This window comes from Nymphaea colorata, chromosome 4, assembly GCF_008831285.2.
Source record: "Nymphaea colorata isolate Beijing-Zhang1983 chromosome 4, ASM883128v2, whole genome shotgun sequence".
Taxonomy (NCBI): Eukaryota; Viridiplantae; Streptophyta; class Magnoliopsida; order Nymphaeales; family Nymphaeaceae; genus Nymphaea; species Nymphaea colorata.
This window is the reverse complement of record NC_045141.1, coordinates 9,304,685-9,323,921: the sequence shown is the minus strand read 5'-3', so window position 1 is coordinate 9,323,921 and position 19,237 is coordinate 9,304,685. Positions and strand designations below refer to the sequence as shown.

Genomic DNA, 19,237 nt, shown 5'->3' with positions numbered 1-19,237 from the left:
TCGCAAGTTTAGGATCCACTATCTTCTTTCGAACCAATGAAGCAATCTGTTCTTTTGAAATTAGAATATTAGAGCATCCTGCTTTTGAAATGGTGAAGCATGTTCACCATATCCAAGAGGAGAATACACTTTGGTATCATGATATCAAAAGTTATATTGAGAGTAGAGAATTCCTGATGGAATGCCTAAAATGGAACAAAAAGCAATTCATCGTACGTCGGTAAGGTACCTTATTCTTGTAGGATTGCTATACAGGTGTGTGTTTAGTACCAAATACTCTTAGTGCCTTGATGAAGATGAGGCAAAGGAAGTCATCAAGGAGTCGCATCGAGGAGACTGTGGGGACCATGTTGGTTGCCAAACCCTCACCAAACAAAAATAATTCCAACATGATATTATTTGCCTACTATGTAAAATAAATGTTACCAGTTTGTCAAAAGATGCAAAGAACATCAGCTGCATGAGCCAATAATCCATGCACAGACCTGTCACTTGCATTTTGTAACATCTCCTTGGTCATTTTCAATATGTGCATTTGATGTAATCGGACCAATATCTCCTGCAGCTTTTAATAGTTATAAGTATTTTCTTGCTGCAATGGACTATTTTACTAAATGGGTAAAAGTCGTCACGCTAAAAACATAAAAAGACATCATATAGTATCTTTCATTCACAAGAATCTTCTTTATAGATTTGAAATCCCACATGATATAGTATCTGATAACGGGACTCATTTCAAAAATGAAAAGATGAGGGCAGTTGTGTAGTAAATACCATATCACGCATCATTTTTCAGCTCCTTACTACCCTCAAGGTAGTGGGCAAGCAGAGGCCACTAGTAAGATCTTGATCCGCATATTAAAGCAGACAGTAGAAATAGAAATAGATCGATATAAAAAGATGCACAATGCTCCGTTGGCATATCGCACTACTATGAGAACTTTAATAAATACTACTCCAGTAGAGCTAGTCTACAGAAGGAAAGTGGTTCTACCATTACATGTACTAAAACTCGCTTTCAAGTTTGCTTCTCTCATGGAACTTCCTCTAAATCAATATCAGTAGCAGAGACTAATGCAACTCGATTTGTTAGATGAAAAGAAGTTAAAAGCGGCTGAGAATGCTGAAGCCTATTGCCAGGGAGGCTAGACAATTTATCAAGTTAGTTATTGAGAGACATTTCAAAGTGAATGACTTGGTCCTACGATTTGTGGTATACCTCAGAGGACGACCACGTGGTAAATAGGGACCAAACTGGGAATGCCCATATGTTATTAAGGAAGCCCTGCCTTGATGCTAATGGGATGGAAGTTACCAATCCTATTAACTCTATACCTAGTCCTCTTGTATTCACATTTCAATCAATGACAAATACTTGCGTTCTCCACATTCGATCTATTATTCATTGGATTTTTCTAGTTATAAAACATAACGATTACACTGGGGTATTCTTTTATTATTATTATTATCACTCAAGACTTGAGATCAACCCGAGCAGGTAAAGGGTTAAATCTACAATACAAAGCAAACCGCTCAGGTAAGGGGTCAAATCTGAACTCAATTTAGCCCAAATAACCAATTCATGTAAGGGGTCAAACATGAAACATCACTCCAAACATGTTTTGTTTGAAAAATCTGTAGTGCCTCTCTTTGTCACTATGTGTGGATAGTGCCGACTTAGTAACAAAGAAGGGCATTTGCTATCACCCTAAATTTTTTCAAAAAGTTTGTATTTTATTTTCAGCCAAACGATATTCTCAGTTATTTTATTTGGATTTAATTTTTAGACCCCAAACCCGACCCTAGAGCCAGAACCAATGCACAACTAATCGATCCAAGATCAATTTCTAGCCCAATGTCCGAGTTCAAACACAAGTTTTAAACGCAAGATTCAAATATCAAATCTAACTCTTGGGTCCAAATTAGATCCAAAACCAAAGTCTAGATCCAAACCATGCAACTCAAACTAAAAATCCAAAGTTGAGATCAAAGCACTAAAATTTGATGCTATGAGTGCCACGCGCATGCACGGACCTTTTCTTTGTTTTATGTTTTGTTCTCATGTTGATGTGTTTTTTAGCCTAAACCGTTCATTAGAATGCACCTGCGACCAATCAAACCCAATCCAGATCTAAAACGAGTTTGGAATCACTCAAAACGGAGTCGGCCACCCATTTGTAAAAAAAACCATTTAAAATATGGTTTTATGTTTTTTTATGAATGGACCCCTTTTTTTAATTTTTTGTTTTTTTATTTATTATTTCAACCTAGGCACGCGTCGAGCTATGCATAGTCACACGCAATCGCGTGATCGCTTGCCATTGCGATCCTGCGCACTGCATGTTGACGCGCTATTGTGCCTGACGCACAACCAATCACAATTGTGCACACGCGTAAACGCGCCGAACATGGGCATGTGCACTGCACTAGCCCCATTTTTAGCTAAGGGGTGGTTTTGTCCTTGATGGGTGGGCAATAGTTCTGTCTACATCTCAAAGGGGTATTTGCATGGCTAAGAGTCAATCCCACTTGGTCAAAACTTAATTTAAAAAAATTTGAAAATCATTCAAAAATACTTTAAATTCGCAATACTTATTTTTCTCTCTTTTTAAACAATATTTTATTTTGTGATTTTAAAATCTCTTTCTATCCCTCTTTCTTTTTATTCCTCTCGGATTAAAGTATTTTCTCTTTTCGATTTTTTTGAATTTTTTTTTTCTTTTAAGATATAAGGTTTTAACTTTTTATTTGTCGACTTCTCCAAAATCAAAACCCAAGTAATGACCCAATATTAGAATCATACTTGATGGTTTACAACCACATTTTATTTTCAAAATTTTTTCTTTTTTCATCAAGTACTTATGACAATTATAAAAATGAGAAACTTAGATGTATGTGATAATAAAAATGCTTTTAGATAAATGTTCTAATCATGTATGGTCAATGTATTCATATATCTACATTCACTTAACATCATGAGACCACAAGCACCTCTTTAAAAGAATTTAAGTAAGATGAAATGAAGTTCTAAATAAGTAGTAACCGAATTAGAGCAAAATTTTAAACCTATTTAAAGTCAGAAGAGAACACTAAAGTGGTTTCAAAAAAGTGATCTTCAAAGGTTTCCAAATGATGTTTGTAAAAATTTCTCAATTCAGAAATTTTCCAAAATCATAATGTTTTATACTCTCAAATGATTCTTCAAAACTTTCTCAAAAATTCGAAACATCAAATCTTCAACGTTTTTTTCGTACATCACACCACATTTAGAATAAAAAGATGTTTAAGTCAAAACGAAATGCATCAAAAATAAATATAGCCCTTGGATTGGTTACCTTTGATAAAAGCGCTCAGAACGGTTAATCCTTGTACCAGCAGGCGAATTCCTTTCTCATTTAAAAAAATAAAATTTTTATAAAAAATTACAAAAACCAAAATAGATTTTTGGGGATGCGAACAATATTCTTTCCACAATCATTTTGAGTTTTTTATGTAAAGTCTACCAACATCTTATTCACCAATTTTAGCTTTTTTATGTATCTTAAATATACTTGTAAAACAAACAAACAAAATAAGGAAAAAGAGAAAACCAAAGAAGTAGCGGCTCTAGCATTCATCGTGAATGCAACTTAAAAAATTTGTGTTCTTTTCTTGGTTCTCTTTCTTTCTCTCATTCTCAACATTTTGAGTGCAATAAAAGGTTTTTTTAATTGGATTGTGGAAAGCCAATGACTGACCCGTCCAATATCCAATGTGGATAAATGAAGGTAGCTAAATTTTTATATTCTTATGATATGTTCGAAAGGAAGGAAGAAATGGCTGAAACGGCCACGCTCAATCTCCCAGCGGGTCGGAGTTAGATTCCGGTCAGCAATCGAATAAGTTATCCGAGCTTTACCGGCAGACGAGGGAACTCTAGACGGTAGTCGGAATGCTTCTGCTGTGGGTCCCGCCTTTGTTGGACCCACGAAAAGCATTCGACGTGATGCCACGTTAGCAGGGGGAACCGCCCAAAGGCCTTGGTTGTCAAACAGGAGGGCCGAAACTTTTTAGCTGACCAGATTTTATGAAGAAGCGCGTCATTTCTCTCGAAATTTCGGTTCCGCATCATGCGTTGTGGGTGTCGACGATCGAAGAACAAATGTTCCTATCGCTTTTCATGGAAGTTGATATTCAAACACAAGTTATAAACTTTATTATTAAGATATATATATATTATACTCAAATATTATACACGAATGTATGCATAAATTAAACAAAACAAATAAATATATAAAATAACATTAAACATAAATACTAGAATATATTTACGAGATAACAAAAGATTTATAAAATAATAAGATAACAAAAGATAATGTTAAACATAAGAAATAAATAATGTTTATAAAATAATAAAACATTATGAATGAATATATGAGATAATGCTAAACATAAATATAAGATTAGTAAAATATTTTCGTCATAATGAGATAATGTTACACAAACAAAAAAATGAAAACATTTTTTTAATGTTTAAATGACATATTGATTATAAGGATATGTAAATAGGAACTTATAAATTTTACTTTTATCAAATTTTTTATTTTTTAATAGTTTTTTTTTATAAAAAGTTTTTTTTTATATTAATCCTATATATTTTTTTGTTATTATTAAAATAACACATGAGACTTAATACACAAACAATATATAACCAGCTTTGAACTCCAACTAATTGGTAAAGAAAAAACTGAATCCTATCACTAATTAGGTACACGTCCACTTACATAGTTTTCGGTGGATTTGAATTTAGTTTGGAACTAAAACGCGCAGATCCAGATATGTTAATGGTCGAATTTTAATATTGGGCGTCAGGCTAAGTTATATAGTGTGCAAAACAAGTCAGTTGGAGCTAGATGACCTATTTTTCAGAATTTGATTATAAAAACTCTACGCTCCACAAGCGATTCTGTCCTGAATCACTTTACAAATCAACCTAAAGAAAGATGCAGTTCTAATCTATAGATTTCATGTATTGGGGGAATCTGCGTCGGATACACCTTGCAAGAGAAGAAAATTAGTTCATAACCAAAAGCGAGTTAAAAGATAACAGGTTGGGCGCGGACGGAGAACCGACAAAAGATGATCCGGTTGATGTGGCGGATGGTTCAGGCGGCGAAGGGAGTGGCGGTTTCGAAATTCTCCTAAAAGGCTGCCTGAAACATTAAGAAGTGCAACGGGGCGATGGCGGTTGCTCCTACGTGGCTCGACTACTGGAAGACAAAGAGCGGTGACGGCGTCGGCACCTGCTAGAAAAAAGTAGAATAACAGCGCCCCTTGTAAGATCCTTCCCGCTCCATCTAGAACCCTCCCGTTCCTTCTGGAGCAACTCGATTCTTCTTCCTTTACTTGAGGACTCCTCTCCTTCCACCTCCTCGACGCTTCTCCCCCATTCTCTCTCCACTTCTTCACCTACTGACCCTGCGGATTCCCCTTATAAAAGGCTCAGCCTGTGTCGAATTCCTCCCAGTTTTAAGAAGCGAGCAAGAAGAGAAGAGGGTAGAAGCTATTGGATTCCGTACAGTTTCCTTGAGTTCTGTTTCTTTGTGAATTGTTCGAGGTATTCTTCTTGTGGTCTGAATCGGGTGGGATTTTGGACGTTGAAGATGGCTGCCAAGGAAGGCAAGGCGGTGGGCATCGACCTTGGCACCACCTACAGCTGCGTCGGCGTATGGCAGCACGACCGGGTGGAGATCATCGCCAATGACCAGGGCAACCGCACGACCCCTTCCTACGTGGCGTTCACCGACACCGAACGTCTTATCGGCGACGCCGCCAAGAACCAGGTAGCCATGAACCCTGCCAACACTGTTTTCGACGCGAAGCGCCTCATCGGCCGCCGGTATAGCGACCCCTCCGTCCAGAGCGACATGAGGCACTGGCCGTTTCGGGTCATCCCTGGCCCCGGAGACAAGCCCATGATCGTCGTCCAGTACAAGGGCGAGGAGAAGCAGTTCGCGGCGGAGGAGATCTCGTCAATGGTGCTCGTTAAGATGAAGGAGATTGCCGAGGCCTATTTGGGCACCACGGTCAAGAACGCCGTGATCACCGTCCCAGCTTACTTTAACGACTCGCAGAGGCAAGCCACCAAGGACGCCGGAGCCATTGCCGGGCTCAACGTAATGCGGATGATCAACGAGCCCACTGCTGCGGCCATCGCCTACGGGCTGGACAAGAAGGCCGGCAGCACGGGCGAGAAGAACGTGCTCATCTTCGACCTTGGCGGTGGCACCTTCGACGTGTCGCTACTTACCATCGAGGAGGGCATCTTCGAGGTGAAGGCCACGGCTGGGGATACCCATTTGGGCGGTGAGGACTTCGACAACCGGATGGTGAACCACTTCGTGCAGGAGTTCAGGAGGAAGCACAAGAAAGACATCAGCGGCAATGCGAGGGCACTTCGGCGGCTGCGCACCGCCTGCGAGAGGGCGAAGCGGACGCTCTCCTCCACGGCGCAGACGACCATCGAGATCGACTCTCTGTACGAGGGGATCGATTTCTACGCGACGATCACGAGGGCAAGGTTCGAGGAGCTCAACATGGACCTGTTCAGGAAGTGCATGGAGCCCGTCGAAAAATGCCTTCGCGACGCGAAGATCGACAAGTCCTCCGTCCACGATGTCGTGCTCGTCGGGGGATCTACAAGGATACCCAAGGTTCAGCAGCTGCTGCAAGATTTCTTCAACGGGAAGGAGCTCTGCAAGAGCATCAACCCGGACGAGGCGGTCGCCTACGGTGCCGCCGTCCAGGCGGCCATCTTGAGCGGGGAGGGCAACGAGAAGGTGCAGGACCTGCTCCTCCTCGACGTCACTCCGCTCAGCTTGGGACTCGAGACGGCCGGCGGTGTCATGACGGTGCTCATCCCGCGTAACACCACCATCCCCACCAAGAAGGAACAGATCTTCTCCACCTACTCCGACAACCAGCCGGGCGTCCTGATTCAGGTGTACGAAGGGGAGCGGGCGAGGACCAAGGACAACAATCTGCTCGGGAAGTTCGAGCTATCCGGCATCCCTCCGGCGCCGAGGGGCGTCCCCCAGATCAACGTCTGCTTCGACATTGACGCCAACGGGATACTGAACGTCTCGGCCGAGGACAAGACGGCTGGGGTGAAGAACAAGATCACCATCACCAACGACAAGGGAAGGTTGAGCAAGGAGGACATCGAGAAGATGGTGAAGGAAGCGGAGAGGTATAAGGCGGAGGACGAGGAGGTTAAGAAGAAGGTGGAGGCGAAGAATGCTCTTGAGAACTATGCCTACAACATGAGGAACACGGTGAGGGATGAGAAGTTCGCGGGTAAGTTAGACTCGTCAGAAAAGAAGAAGATCGAGGACGCGGTGGATGCGGCGATCAGCTGGCTGGACGGCAACCAGCTGGCAGAGGTGGACGAGTTTCAGGACAAGCTGAAGGGTCTGGAAAGCACCTGCAACCCCATCATCGCCAAGATGTACCAAGGTGGTGGTGCTGGCAGCGGTGCTGGTTTCGATGCGGAAAGCGGGATGCCCAATTACGGTGGAAGGCCTGATTCTGGTGCTGGGCCAAAAATTGAAGAGGTCGATTGAAGAGGTCTGTGGTTGGTAGGGGTACTGGGAGTGTTGTGCTTTCATGAGGGACTCTTAGTTGGTTTTGAGGAACCATGGCTGTCGCTGGAAAATGCGTAGGAAATGTATAACTCTGTCTTGTTTTCTTTTCATAAAATGTCAAGCATTGTTCTGTTTCTGTAAAATTGGTTTGTTACTTTCATCTGTTTCAGGTCTGTTATGGTATGTACGTTCCCGTCTTTCCTCTGTTTCTTCTTCGCATCTCCGTGAGCTCCATTAAACGTATGTAAATGGTGGTGTTTTACATGATATTACAAAGATACGGAAGTGAGCGTCCTTGGGAATTTGATGTGAGTCATGGTATGCATCTTTGAGTCAAGAGGTTGGGTCGCTTCCCTCACTTACTGTAAGGAAAGCGACAGAGAATCCAAAAGCGGTAGTTTTTCTGGCCACCGTCTCTGATTTTAGGTGTACCAGCTATAGGGTTTCCTTTTTCATGCTCAGGGTGGTGGTGGTCACACATTGAAGTTCCGAGCATTGTTCACAATCTTGTGGTTGGACAATACTTTGTGAATAAGCAGAACATAAATGAAGAAGATGGTTGGGCGTAAGCCATAAATCAAAATAAAGTACAAGTTGAAATGGCGGAGTCCTCGTGGCCGAGAAATGGCAGCGCGGGCTTTTACGCGAACGGCTTGTAGTATCTGCACGCCTGTGGTATTGATTAGGGGACCTCTTTCCGTCTCTTTACCATTTTGGAACTGGGGGAGGAATCTCCCATGTCTGGGGAAAACTTATTATGTGGAAAACCTAGAAGACATAAGAAACCTGAGGGCAGGATACTGTTTCCGTGTTTCGGATGTTTTTTGGATTTGCTGCCTGAGGCAGATGATATTGAGAGAGAAAAACAGCGGCTTGATGGATGTTGAGAAGAAATGGGAGGGATAGTTGAGAGAGAAAAAAGGAGAAAAAAAACAAGAGAAGAAAGCAAGGTGGATGTTTTGGCGAAAGCCAGGAAAAAATGACAAACAAGAAAACAAGGAAAAACCGATAAACAAGAAGAAAAAGGTATGAAATAGAAATGTTTTGTTTTTTTTTATCATTAATTTTGACAAGTATATATATATATATATATATATATATATATATATATATATAATCTATAATCTATAATAAGCAAAAATTATGCTTTACCAAATAAAATCATCTTCTGCTGCAAGTGATCGTAACAGAATATGCCAAAAACGCTTCAAGAGTAGGTTTTTCAATTCACAACTGAAAATAGTTGCGTGCAAAGAGAATTCACTAAATGTTAAAAGAAGAAATGAAAGAACAATTTTAACAGTTCATCTTTGACAAGAACAATTATGAAAAACGATGTAAACTAACACTAGACAAAAATGTCTGCATTTTTCTCTCAACTGTAGATGTACGGAATGGATAGTTGTTATATAGCATTGCTTTCACCGTAAGATTTTTTTTATGGAAATTTAGAGAAACTTAAAGCCTGGCCTCGCTAGTTTTGTCACAGGCAGCAAGAAGTGGAAGCACTGGCTTTGCTATCAGTCCTGAGCAGAGACTCAGGATCGTAGGCAGGGGAGAATATAGATCAGTTGATAGAGTCCCCTTATGAATCTGCCGTTAAAAAAAAGTACTATAAAACTTAAAAAAGTTCTCCACAATTATTTTTTGAAACTTTTAATATAGGTAGTTGCTACTTACGGCTGTTATGTACTTAGTCTGAGTTTGGGAGCGCAAGATTTGGTCGTAGCCAGGAAGCTCGTCTCCCTTGTAGACAGCAATTACCCAAGATTATTCACAACAAAGTTTTCAACATGAAGGCCTTCCTTCACTGTTAATTGATTTTCAAAATTTTCTTTTGAAAATAAAAAGTTCCATCGAGCTTAGGAAGAAGCCATGCCTTAGGCGTGTCCTATTCTTCTTCTTCTTCTTCTTTTTTGTCTGTTTCTTCCTCTTCCCTTCGTTCCTCCTTATCCCCCTTTTGTACACTTTGCTTCTCTCTAGTCTTGCTTCTCCAAATTTGTCGAGTTGTCCACTCTTTCGTGACACTTCTTAGTTGTGTTGGGGCAGGATGGTTTTATTGCTTTAGGAAGTGGGACGGCCCACTATTATATGCCCACCTCCTCATCAACCACCTACCTTTATTATTTAATAAATAGATTATAAGTTAACCTACGAGATAATCCATCTCAATTATACCTCATCTCCTCTTAGATTTATTCCAAATTTGCCCTCAGTGTTCCAAATTGCTTCGCTTTGTGCTTTTAGTTCTAAATTGACTTCGGGTCGACCCATTGTCTACATAATTATGTATTCCTTTTTACATACATTTTTAAAATCTACTGCGTATTCCTTTTTACATACATTTTTAAAATCTACTGCTTACGCGTAGATTAGAAGATTCTTCGTAATTAACAATAATTCCGAAGAAAGTCTGTGAGAGAATTACATGAGTTAAAACTCTCTAGATGAGACGGGCGTCACACGATAAGAAGATCCACATATATGATCTGCGTTCCAATAATGATATAAAGTATTTTTGAAGGGAAGTACTCTTAGGGGGGAAGGTATTTTTAAAGCAATTGTAAATTTCAAAAGGAAGAGGACCTTTTCTCTTTTTTACCAGTGACAGTAAAGAACGTAAGTCAAGCTTAAAAAAGCATCAGTAATCTTTCCGAAGATGATAACTGTGATGAGACAAAAAATAGACTTCAGCGAAAATATGCCCGTGATGCTTTTGCTGGCGAAAAGTGAAAACATAAGTAAAAGAAACCTACTTATGATCTGAAAAAATGCATCGAATAAAAACATCAAAAGGAGATGTTGGTAACGTCTGAGTCAGATGCTTTTACAGACGTGAGATAGGCATATCAATAATGTATTCAAAAGCGGCAGTGTTTGTGGCATCAGTCACGTAGTAAATCAATAAGCAGAACATATATTAAGAAAATAGTTGCGCATATTTTATAAATAAATAAAAGATTCGTTTATGAGATTAAAAAAAAAGATTCTTCTAGTAAGTTACGTGCATAGATGGTGTTTTAGACACCCTTTAAATTTTGGTAACATCCAGATGTTTAGGTCAGGGATAAAACCAGACCCTTCGATTTTTTGCTAAAAAAATTATTTTAAATAAAAAATAAACATCCTAATATATTTATAACAACTGTTTTGATATAAAACATGTTTCAAATCAAGTTGTTTTCATGAAAAATATAGTTTTTTTATTATCAAAATATTGATGCTATGAGAGCAATCCATTTTTGTTCATTATAAAAAGACTATTAAAACCCAAAAAATGCTCTACTTAACATATATTAAGCATCTTCCTATCCTTAAGATCATATTGGTAAGGTTAGATCTATAAGAAAAAAAAACATTAAATATCATATTTGAAGGGTTTGGTTTTTGTCCTTGACCTATTAGTCTGGTTTGTACCACTCACAGTTTATATAGTTTCTCTGTCTCTCTCTATCTACATATATATCTCTCTCTACCTATATATATATATATATATATATATATATATATATATAGTTTCTTTGTCTTTGTGCCCCTCTCTATCTGTCTAAACACACACACACATATATATATATAGTAATGGCTCCGTATTTATATAAGTCTGGTATGTCAAGGTCAGATAGAAACCTGTATATATATATATATATATATATATATATATATATATATATATATATATATATCTAGCTGATCCAATATCCAAATTGTCTGCAACCACAGTAATGGATCTGTGTATATATAAGTCTGGTATGTCAGGGTCAGATAGCAACCTGTTTTCCTATAGTAATGGTTCTGTATATATATATATTACTGTCTGACCCTGACATACCAGACTTATATATATACACAGATCTATTACTGTGGTTGCAGACAATTTGGATATTGGATCAGCTAGATACATTGAGAAGCAAATCGGATCCAGTTGTGATATAGCTGAACAAAATGAACTTATGCATCCAACAGTTTGCATCCCTACCAGGCTACCACCCATATATATCGACTGAAAAGCACCCTAACGGGTGCTGCCTAAGATCTTGTGCCATTTTAACAAATTAATGAAGTCTGAATATCTTAAGCAGTTACAATGAAAAATGAAAAGAGAAATTTCTTCCCTTCGGATATTATATATAGTTGTAAACTTAGCTGATAAATCCATGCAACCATATGCTTACCCAGATGGTACGTCAAAATGTAAAATCATCATGATCCGTCAAAACACTAGTCATTTCACAATTTATGAGTCAGTCAAACTTTATAGGACTCGAGAAAATGGATTTCCTTTTATATGCCCACTTGCATAAAACACCGACTACCTTTATTTGTTAAAGATTTTAACTCCACTACAACAAATATTTCTAAAGTTATTAATTCTCTATTTTTCCCTTGGCATGAAGAAGATCAATGATGTCGACTATGATATAGAAGCACGGTCTAACGTTCGATTTTACAACAAAAGCAGCTAAGCAAGGCACTTTGGTGTTTCTTCTCGATGACAGTGCTTGTACCGGCGATTTTGTAAATGCATTGCAGCTTTTTCCTGATTTAAAAATCGATTAGTGGTTGACCCGATCCAAAAGGGAAGCGATATAAGGTGAAATTTGGTTTTCATCTTGCCAGCTTCTTTTATTTTTCTAGTTAATCTGTTTTTTATCTTCATAAAATTTGGTTTTCATGTTGCGACTTTATTTTCTTTTTCTAGTTACTCTGTTTTTCTTCGTATGTTGAGTTGTTCTTATAAGGGGTCGTTTGGCAGTTGGAAAACCCTATAGTGTTCAATGAGTCTAGCTGCCCAAAATATTAGGATAATTCCATGAAACACTCACAAAGTATTTCATTTACCAAATGACCCCTCCAAACAACAGTGTCTTTATGTCGTCCAAAATGGAAACATGTGTCCATACTTGAAACAACTCCACCCCTGGGATGCGAGGGGGAGTTTCTTTTTCCTTGAAAACCTCCCCCTCTAAACCTTCTCGCTCAAAGCCCTCAGGTAGTCAGGTGGCCATCTCCTCGCAGTTGCACTCTCTTCCTACATGTGCTTTGCGGGTAACCATCTCTCTCTCTCGCTCCCTTTGACACACATCGTGGTTCTTCTGCCATGAAGAGCAGCTATAACTTCCTCTTCTTCTTCTCTCTCTTCTTTGTCTCCCTTTGTCTTCTTCAGTCACCCTTCTTCTTCTTTATTCTATGTTCCTTCTTTCTTCTCCTTTTCATTCACTATTCTTCATCTTCATTTAGATATTTTTCTTTATCACTAGGGGTTGCCCTATATAATATGGCTGATCGACTCAACCTTGGCTTATATGTTTTTTGTTTCTTCTTCTCCCTTCACACAACAGGGGAATACCCATAGCTAAAACTTGAAAGGGGAATATCCATAACTAAAACTTGAAAATTCATTACTAAAAACATTTAGTAACAGTTCGTTTCCCTGCCTACAAACATTAAAAACGGTGCCTATTAACTTTGTGCCTACAAATTACTAGGCAAGGTTTTTTTTTGTAGCAACAGTTCAGACCCGTGCCTAAAAATTAAAAGTCTTGCCTATTAACTTTGTGCTTACAAACTACCAGGCAAGGTTTTTTTAGCAACGGTTTTGCTATATATATATATATATATACAACATTTTAATACCAAAAAGTTGAATTGTTTACAACTGATCGGTGTGGATACATCATCATACATGCGCCACTGTGTACTCCATAGAAGCCAAAAAGATTGACAACATACATCAAAATGGTAATCTATGAGAAATGAAAAATCTTGGCTAGGAGAAATCAACCATCCGTGGTAAGTAACAGTACATGTTGACATCCAAAGGGGTCGCATTGTCTGGCACTTCTCCACTTTTGCTAAAAGAGAACTATCACCAAGTGGGCAGTCCCTGATCTCCAACCTGTTCAAATTCTTGCTGCCTTCCAACACATACAACATTCCCTCATCACTATCACTAGCGAGGCAATGGACATCCTTTCTAGATGCTCAGCATACATGCCAATGTACAAATACTTGATTAGTGAGAAGACCTGAAGTAGATGCTACCACTTGAAGTCCGTAGTCTCCAATATGGTCCAACACCTGAAAAAACATTCAAACGGATCTGAGAAGACATCTTCATTGAGAAACTTATAACTTTTGATGTCCATTAGAAAATAGGTAGACAACAAAAATGGAAATTTTAATTTAGACCAATATTAAGGGGATAGCTAATTATGATAATTCAGATGGAAGGAACAATGTACTTGATTACAAAGAACATAATCATGAGAAACTGAAACCACCAAAGCAAAAATAGCAACCAGATTTGAAATCAAGTAGATAATTGCCCAATGTGGCAAAGGAAATTGTGTTGGCCACCCAGCTGAGCAAGAAACATTATCTATAAAATCAATAGAATGAATAGGAGAAGAAGATCGTACCAGTGATGATGAGTCAAGCATAATAAATCTTTTGTTGAGATCACGAAGCCCCAAAAAATGCTGAACACAATTTAACTTTACTGGGACACATTGCACTTTAAGTTGAAGATCATATAAAAACAAAATTGCATGAACACCAAACCTAAAACTTCTTTAAGTATCATAATCAACTAATATGTTCCATAAGACATTGTCCACATAGGTGAAGTGGACGGGGACAAAAGCAAAATGGATAAAAGATTGGTAAGGATACTACTCAATGTTTTGGAAGACACGAAAAGAAGGGGAGGATATAGAGGATTGAAACTGTATTCTTCTCTTGTGTTCTGGTGAACAAGAAAACAAGAAATGCCATTCACCAAAGAAAAAAGAACTACCAGTTTGAGCAGGGGAGTGCACCATAAATGTTTTTCCTCGATCACCTAATATTAAATCAAAGAAGTGCAAATTGAAGTGTTAAAGTCTTTAATCAAGCAGACCAAATTTAAAAGTGCATCTCTGTTAGCAAATTTCACAATGATGCCCTTTTAGTTAAGTACATCATGGAAAAGGAGGAGGTGATAAACAAAGAAGAAGCTTTTGAGAGTTCATCAAACACAGATATTAAAAATAACATGAAACAAAATAAGGTAAGAGTTATCTTAAGAATTTATGGATATGTAGGCAGCCAAGTCTTTAGAAATGGCAGAGATCTGCCCAATCACATGTTGGACATACTTGTTTTCTTCTTCTCCACATTTCCAGGACTCTGGTTCATGACATTTTATGCCCCTGCATATTCAAATTGTCTGATTACATAAGTGTTTACTTAAGAGATGAAATTAAACAGATCAAATTACATAGACCTTAACTAAAAACTCAAAGTACTTAATTAAAGTAGTTTGATTTATAATATCTTTTTCGAATAAAAAGACATTTGAAAGTTACAAATATAGCCTCATGTAGGGAAAGGGAAATATGGGTGGATAATTGTTTTCTGGTTTCTAACGTGCATGATTAACATATATTCTGCACACACGCACACATACACTCTCATAGAGGCAAACACGTAGTTGGCCTCTTTTGAGGGAGAATTGGACTGGATCTCATGCAGCCAATATAGACTCTTGGTCTTGGCTTTGGTCATGAGCATACCTACAAAGCCAACTAAGGAGTCATTACAAACTTTATCAAGGGAATATTGAATACAAGGAAATTCATCAATGGATGACTTCCTTTATTTATCCTCTCTAATCATTGTCTAGATTTTATACTCGCATCGGTTAACCATTCCAATTGAAAATCCGAAAGTCACACTTAAACATGATGTGTTTCTAGAACTGGCAAACATGACCACATTAAACTCTTTGAGTAGATCTGCTCTTTGATCACACATCATGGGTTCAAATCTAAATTCTTAATCAAACATCATCGCTGGTGCCTTAATTTCAATGTACAAAAACTGTAATATTGAATAAATATTACCTTCCTAGATTAGATGGTCCTGATTTGTTGCTCTGTTGAAGACATAATGGTTCACTTGGCATCGTACCCCTCATCTCGGTCTGGAAGAAGAGACATCAATATGTACTTACATTGCTTTCTCATGCTGCTTTAATGTGGTGGTATTAAGCTTCAATATTCGGTTTTTTGTTCTTATCTTTGCCACTAGTGCTTACATTGTCCTTTTGGTAGAGTTGTACGAAAGGATAACTTTCGGACCAAAAGGACTCATAGTAGCAGGAAAATGATCTATATCTATGTGCATCTTTTGGACCACAAATTTAGTGGGTGCAACAACCCGACCCACTCTTGGGCTCGAGCCTCTGGTTCGACGGATCCCAACCTGCCCCCTAGCAGTTTCGGCTCCACCTTAAAAAGACTAGGAAACAGGACAATCATCTCATTAATAACTCACTTTATAAGCCCTTGAAGATCTCTCTCAATCTTCAATACGAGACTTAATTTTTGGGGTGTTACAATTCACCCCCCTTAAGGCACACGCGTCCGCGCGTGTAGGACCTTAGGTCTGAGTGTTGAACCGGCTTTAATACCACTGTAACAACCCAACCCACTCTTGGTTTCGGGCCCCTGGTTCGACGGATCCCAACCCGCTAGTTGTCATCATATGCTAGACTTCCCATATAATGTGAAACTTTGATGGCCTTGTCACCTGTTGGTTGACCAAATTTATTAATTCCCATATTGAGTGTCCCGGTGGGGGAGGGGGGAGGGGCAGCTTTGCAACCTTTGAATGCCAATGTGGGTCACATTTCCCTTGTTTCTTCTTTGATGTTGAAAGAATAAAAAAAATTAACGAAAGGCCTGTATAAGTAGGGATGTCAATATATCCGATTTGAATCGGATATCCGACCGATCCGATCCGAAAAAATCGGATATGGATAAAAATTTAATATCCGATTAAGAAATCGGATCGGATTCAGATTTAATAAATGACATCCGATCGGATTCGGATTCGGATTCGGATATACATGAATATCGGATTGGATGCGGATACGGATTTTGATTGGACTCATTTTTAGACAAATATCCTCTATCTAATACTTGAAAAATGGCAAAATCCGGTTCAAAATTCGGATTCGGATTCGGATATAAATATAAAAATCGGATTCGGATTGTAAAATCGGATTTCGGATTCGGATTCGGATATGACTTTGGTTTATTCGAATTCGAATCCGAATCCGAATCCGAATATATGAATATCCGAAAAAGCGGATATGGTTAAAGATGTATCCGATCCGAATCCGATCTGTTGACATCCCTATGTATACGAACTTGACAAATATTTAAAAAGAGTATGCAATAAAACATCTATAGAAGAGCTTGCAATGTCATCATGTGGTTGGTTGGGTATACCAACTATTGGGTAAACTTAGTCCTTAATCACAAAATTATCATAGTCATAAGATAATGTCAATAAGAAAAAAAATCTTTTCAAGATGCAGACAATAAAAAGTTGGATGGAATGCAAGCACATTTTAATAATAACACTGTATAATAATAGAAATGTAAATGGAACAATTACGTGAGGAGTTTAGCTATAGATCAGATTCAACATTCTTGAATAACAATGTTGCACAACATTTTTTTTTAAAAAAAAGTATACTAGCTCTCTATCATCAATAAAGTCTTCTTCTTTTGCTCTTTTACATTGAAGTCAAGGCACGCCGTCAATAAATTCTTCTTCTTCTCTTGCTCTTTTTTATCAAAGTCCATATCAACAAAAATGTCATCATCCTCATTGTCAATATGTAGTTTACTAGCCCAACATGGTTCAAATAATCAAAGCTCGCATCATTGTTTACATGCACATCTTGTTGCATGTCAAACAAATCTCTTGTTCATGTCTCAAATGACAGCTTGCCAATCAATGTATATAGGGTCATGTCTCTAGTGCCTTTAGCAGCATTAATCAAATCAAAGACTATACTAAATGTTTGAGATAACAAGTTCTTATTGTTGCCATGTTCCTAAAATACCCTAATTTTGAGAAAAAAGTGGTTTTATAAAACTATGTAGGTTATCATAAAGTGGAGCGTATTAACTGAAAGAAAGTGCATTTGGAACCTAGGGACGCAATTGATTATCTCTATCATCATTGATCCATGCAGCGAGTCCTATATCTAATATGAATGCGTGTGCACTAGGTCTAGACAGAGTTGATATCTAGTTGCTAAGGTTTTAGGAATGTAGACGAAAGGAAATCTATGTCTAAAATCTAAATAATTATGATCCAAATCTGAGTTCAAGATTTAATTCAGGAACAATCCAAAGCTGTAATTTATAAAATCCAATTCAAGGTTCTAAATCTGATGGTTTGAAATTGGGGTTGAGACGTAAAGTTGAGATCTAAAATCCAAATTGGAGTCCAATCCTTCATAAGATCTAAGATAATGATCCAGACTTATTAAAATCTGCATCCTAAATTCCCAATGTGAGGTCTAGTTGGAAATCCAATTGACTAATATGGATCCAAGATGTGATCAAGTTCAAATCCAAATTCGAAGGTCTAAAATCTAATTCACAAGATCTAGATCCATTCAAGATTCACATGGCTACAACCTAGGTAGGATAAAGGTTTTAGCCTATTCCAACATAAGTGAGGATCAGATTTGTCGTAGTGGGCTTGATGTCAAATCTTAGTTGAGACATTGAGTAAGCTAAACATGTTTCAGGTTTCTTCAATCTATGGGTTTACATCTCAAACAACTTTGAACCTAGGGTTTTCAAAAGGATGTGTAAAAACAAGTTCAATTTTGAGGATGTGAAGTCCAAAACTATGTTTTTGAAAACATGTATCCTTATAAAAGTTAGTTCAGACCAAGTGCACGTAAGGACTATTGTCGCATGCATGTAGTTGATAATCTAAGCTGATTCTCACATGGACCTAATTCTAAGTGAATGTTTTGACATCAAATTCCTGATACAACGTGAAAGAAAATTATATGAATGCATGTCAAACATTGAAAATGTAGCAAAAACTAATTATAATATGCATGATTTTGCAAATGAAACCCATGTAGAGGCTAGGCTACATAAGAAACACATGTGCGAGGACTATTCTCATGAGTCACATGATGAGTTAGCTTGAGTACCTTCGTGAATTTGAATGCATGTTTTATAACCAAATGCTGCATTATAGTGTTAAAAATCAAACCGAATATTCATATTAACAAGAATATAAACTAACACATCAAATTATGAATTTCAAGGCTAGACAACTTAGACTAAGGTTCAAATACATTAAGATACCATAAACAAACCCAATTATGTCTAAAATACCAGGAAAATCAAGACTAGATGCTGAACTTGGATTTCACATCGGTTAACAAGCAGAAACATGAAAATTTGGGTAAGTCTGGAAATCAGGACAACTCAACTTAGTGGTTGACTTGGACAAATTCAAACACTAGGTTAACCGTATTGGATTGTCATGAAATTTGGTAAGAAGATTCTTTATACATGGCATAATCAACTCCAAGTTGTATAGAATTTTTTTTTTCAAATTTGAAAGACAAATGACCAGAAACCTATGACACAAATGACCAGAAACCTATGACATAAATATAAAATTATAGAAAACATAGCAAGTAAAACAGGTTAACTTCCATATTTGGTCAGACTACATTCATATCAATTCAACCTGGATTGATCTGAAAATTAGTCTTCAGGACAACTCAACTTAGTGGTTGACTT

At 38.0% G+C, this 19,237-nt stretch overlaps 1 protein-coding gene across 1 annotated transcript; it reads left to right on the top strand.

The window, feature by feature from the left end:
- Positions 1-5,149: 5,149 nt before the first annotated feature.
- On the top strand, positions 5,150-7,819 carry LOC116253389 (heat shock cognate 70 kDa protein-like). Its single transcript, XM_031628183.2, has one exon. It carries the CDS (start codon positions 5,643-5,645, stop codon positions 7,599-7,601), a length of 1,959 nt encoding a protein of 652 aa, XP_031484043.1. The 5' UTR covers positions 5,150-5,642; the 3' UTR covers positions 7,602-7,819.
- Positions 7,820-19,237: the final 11,418 nt, after the last annotated feature.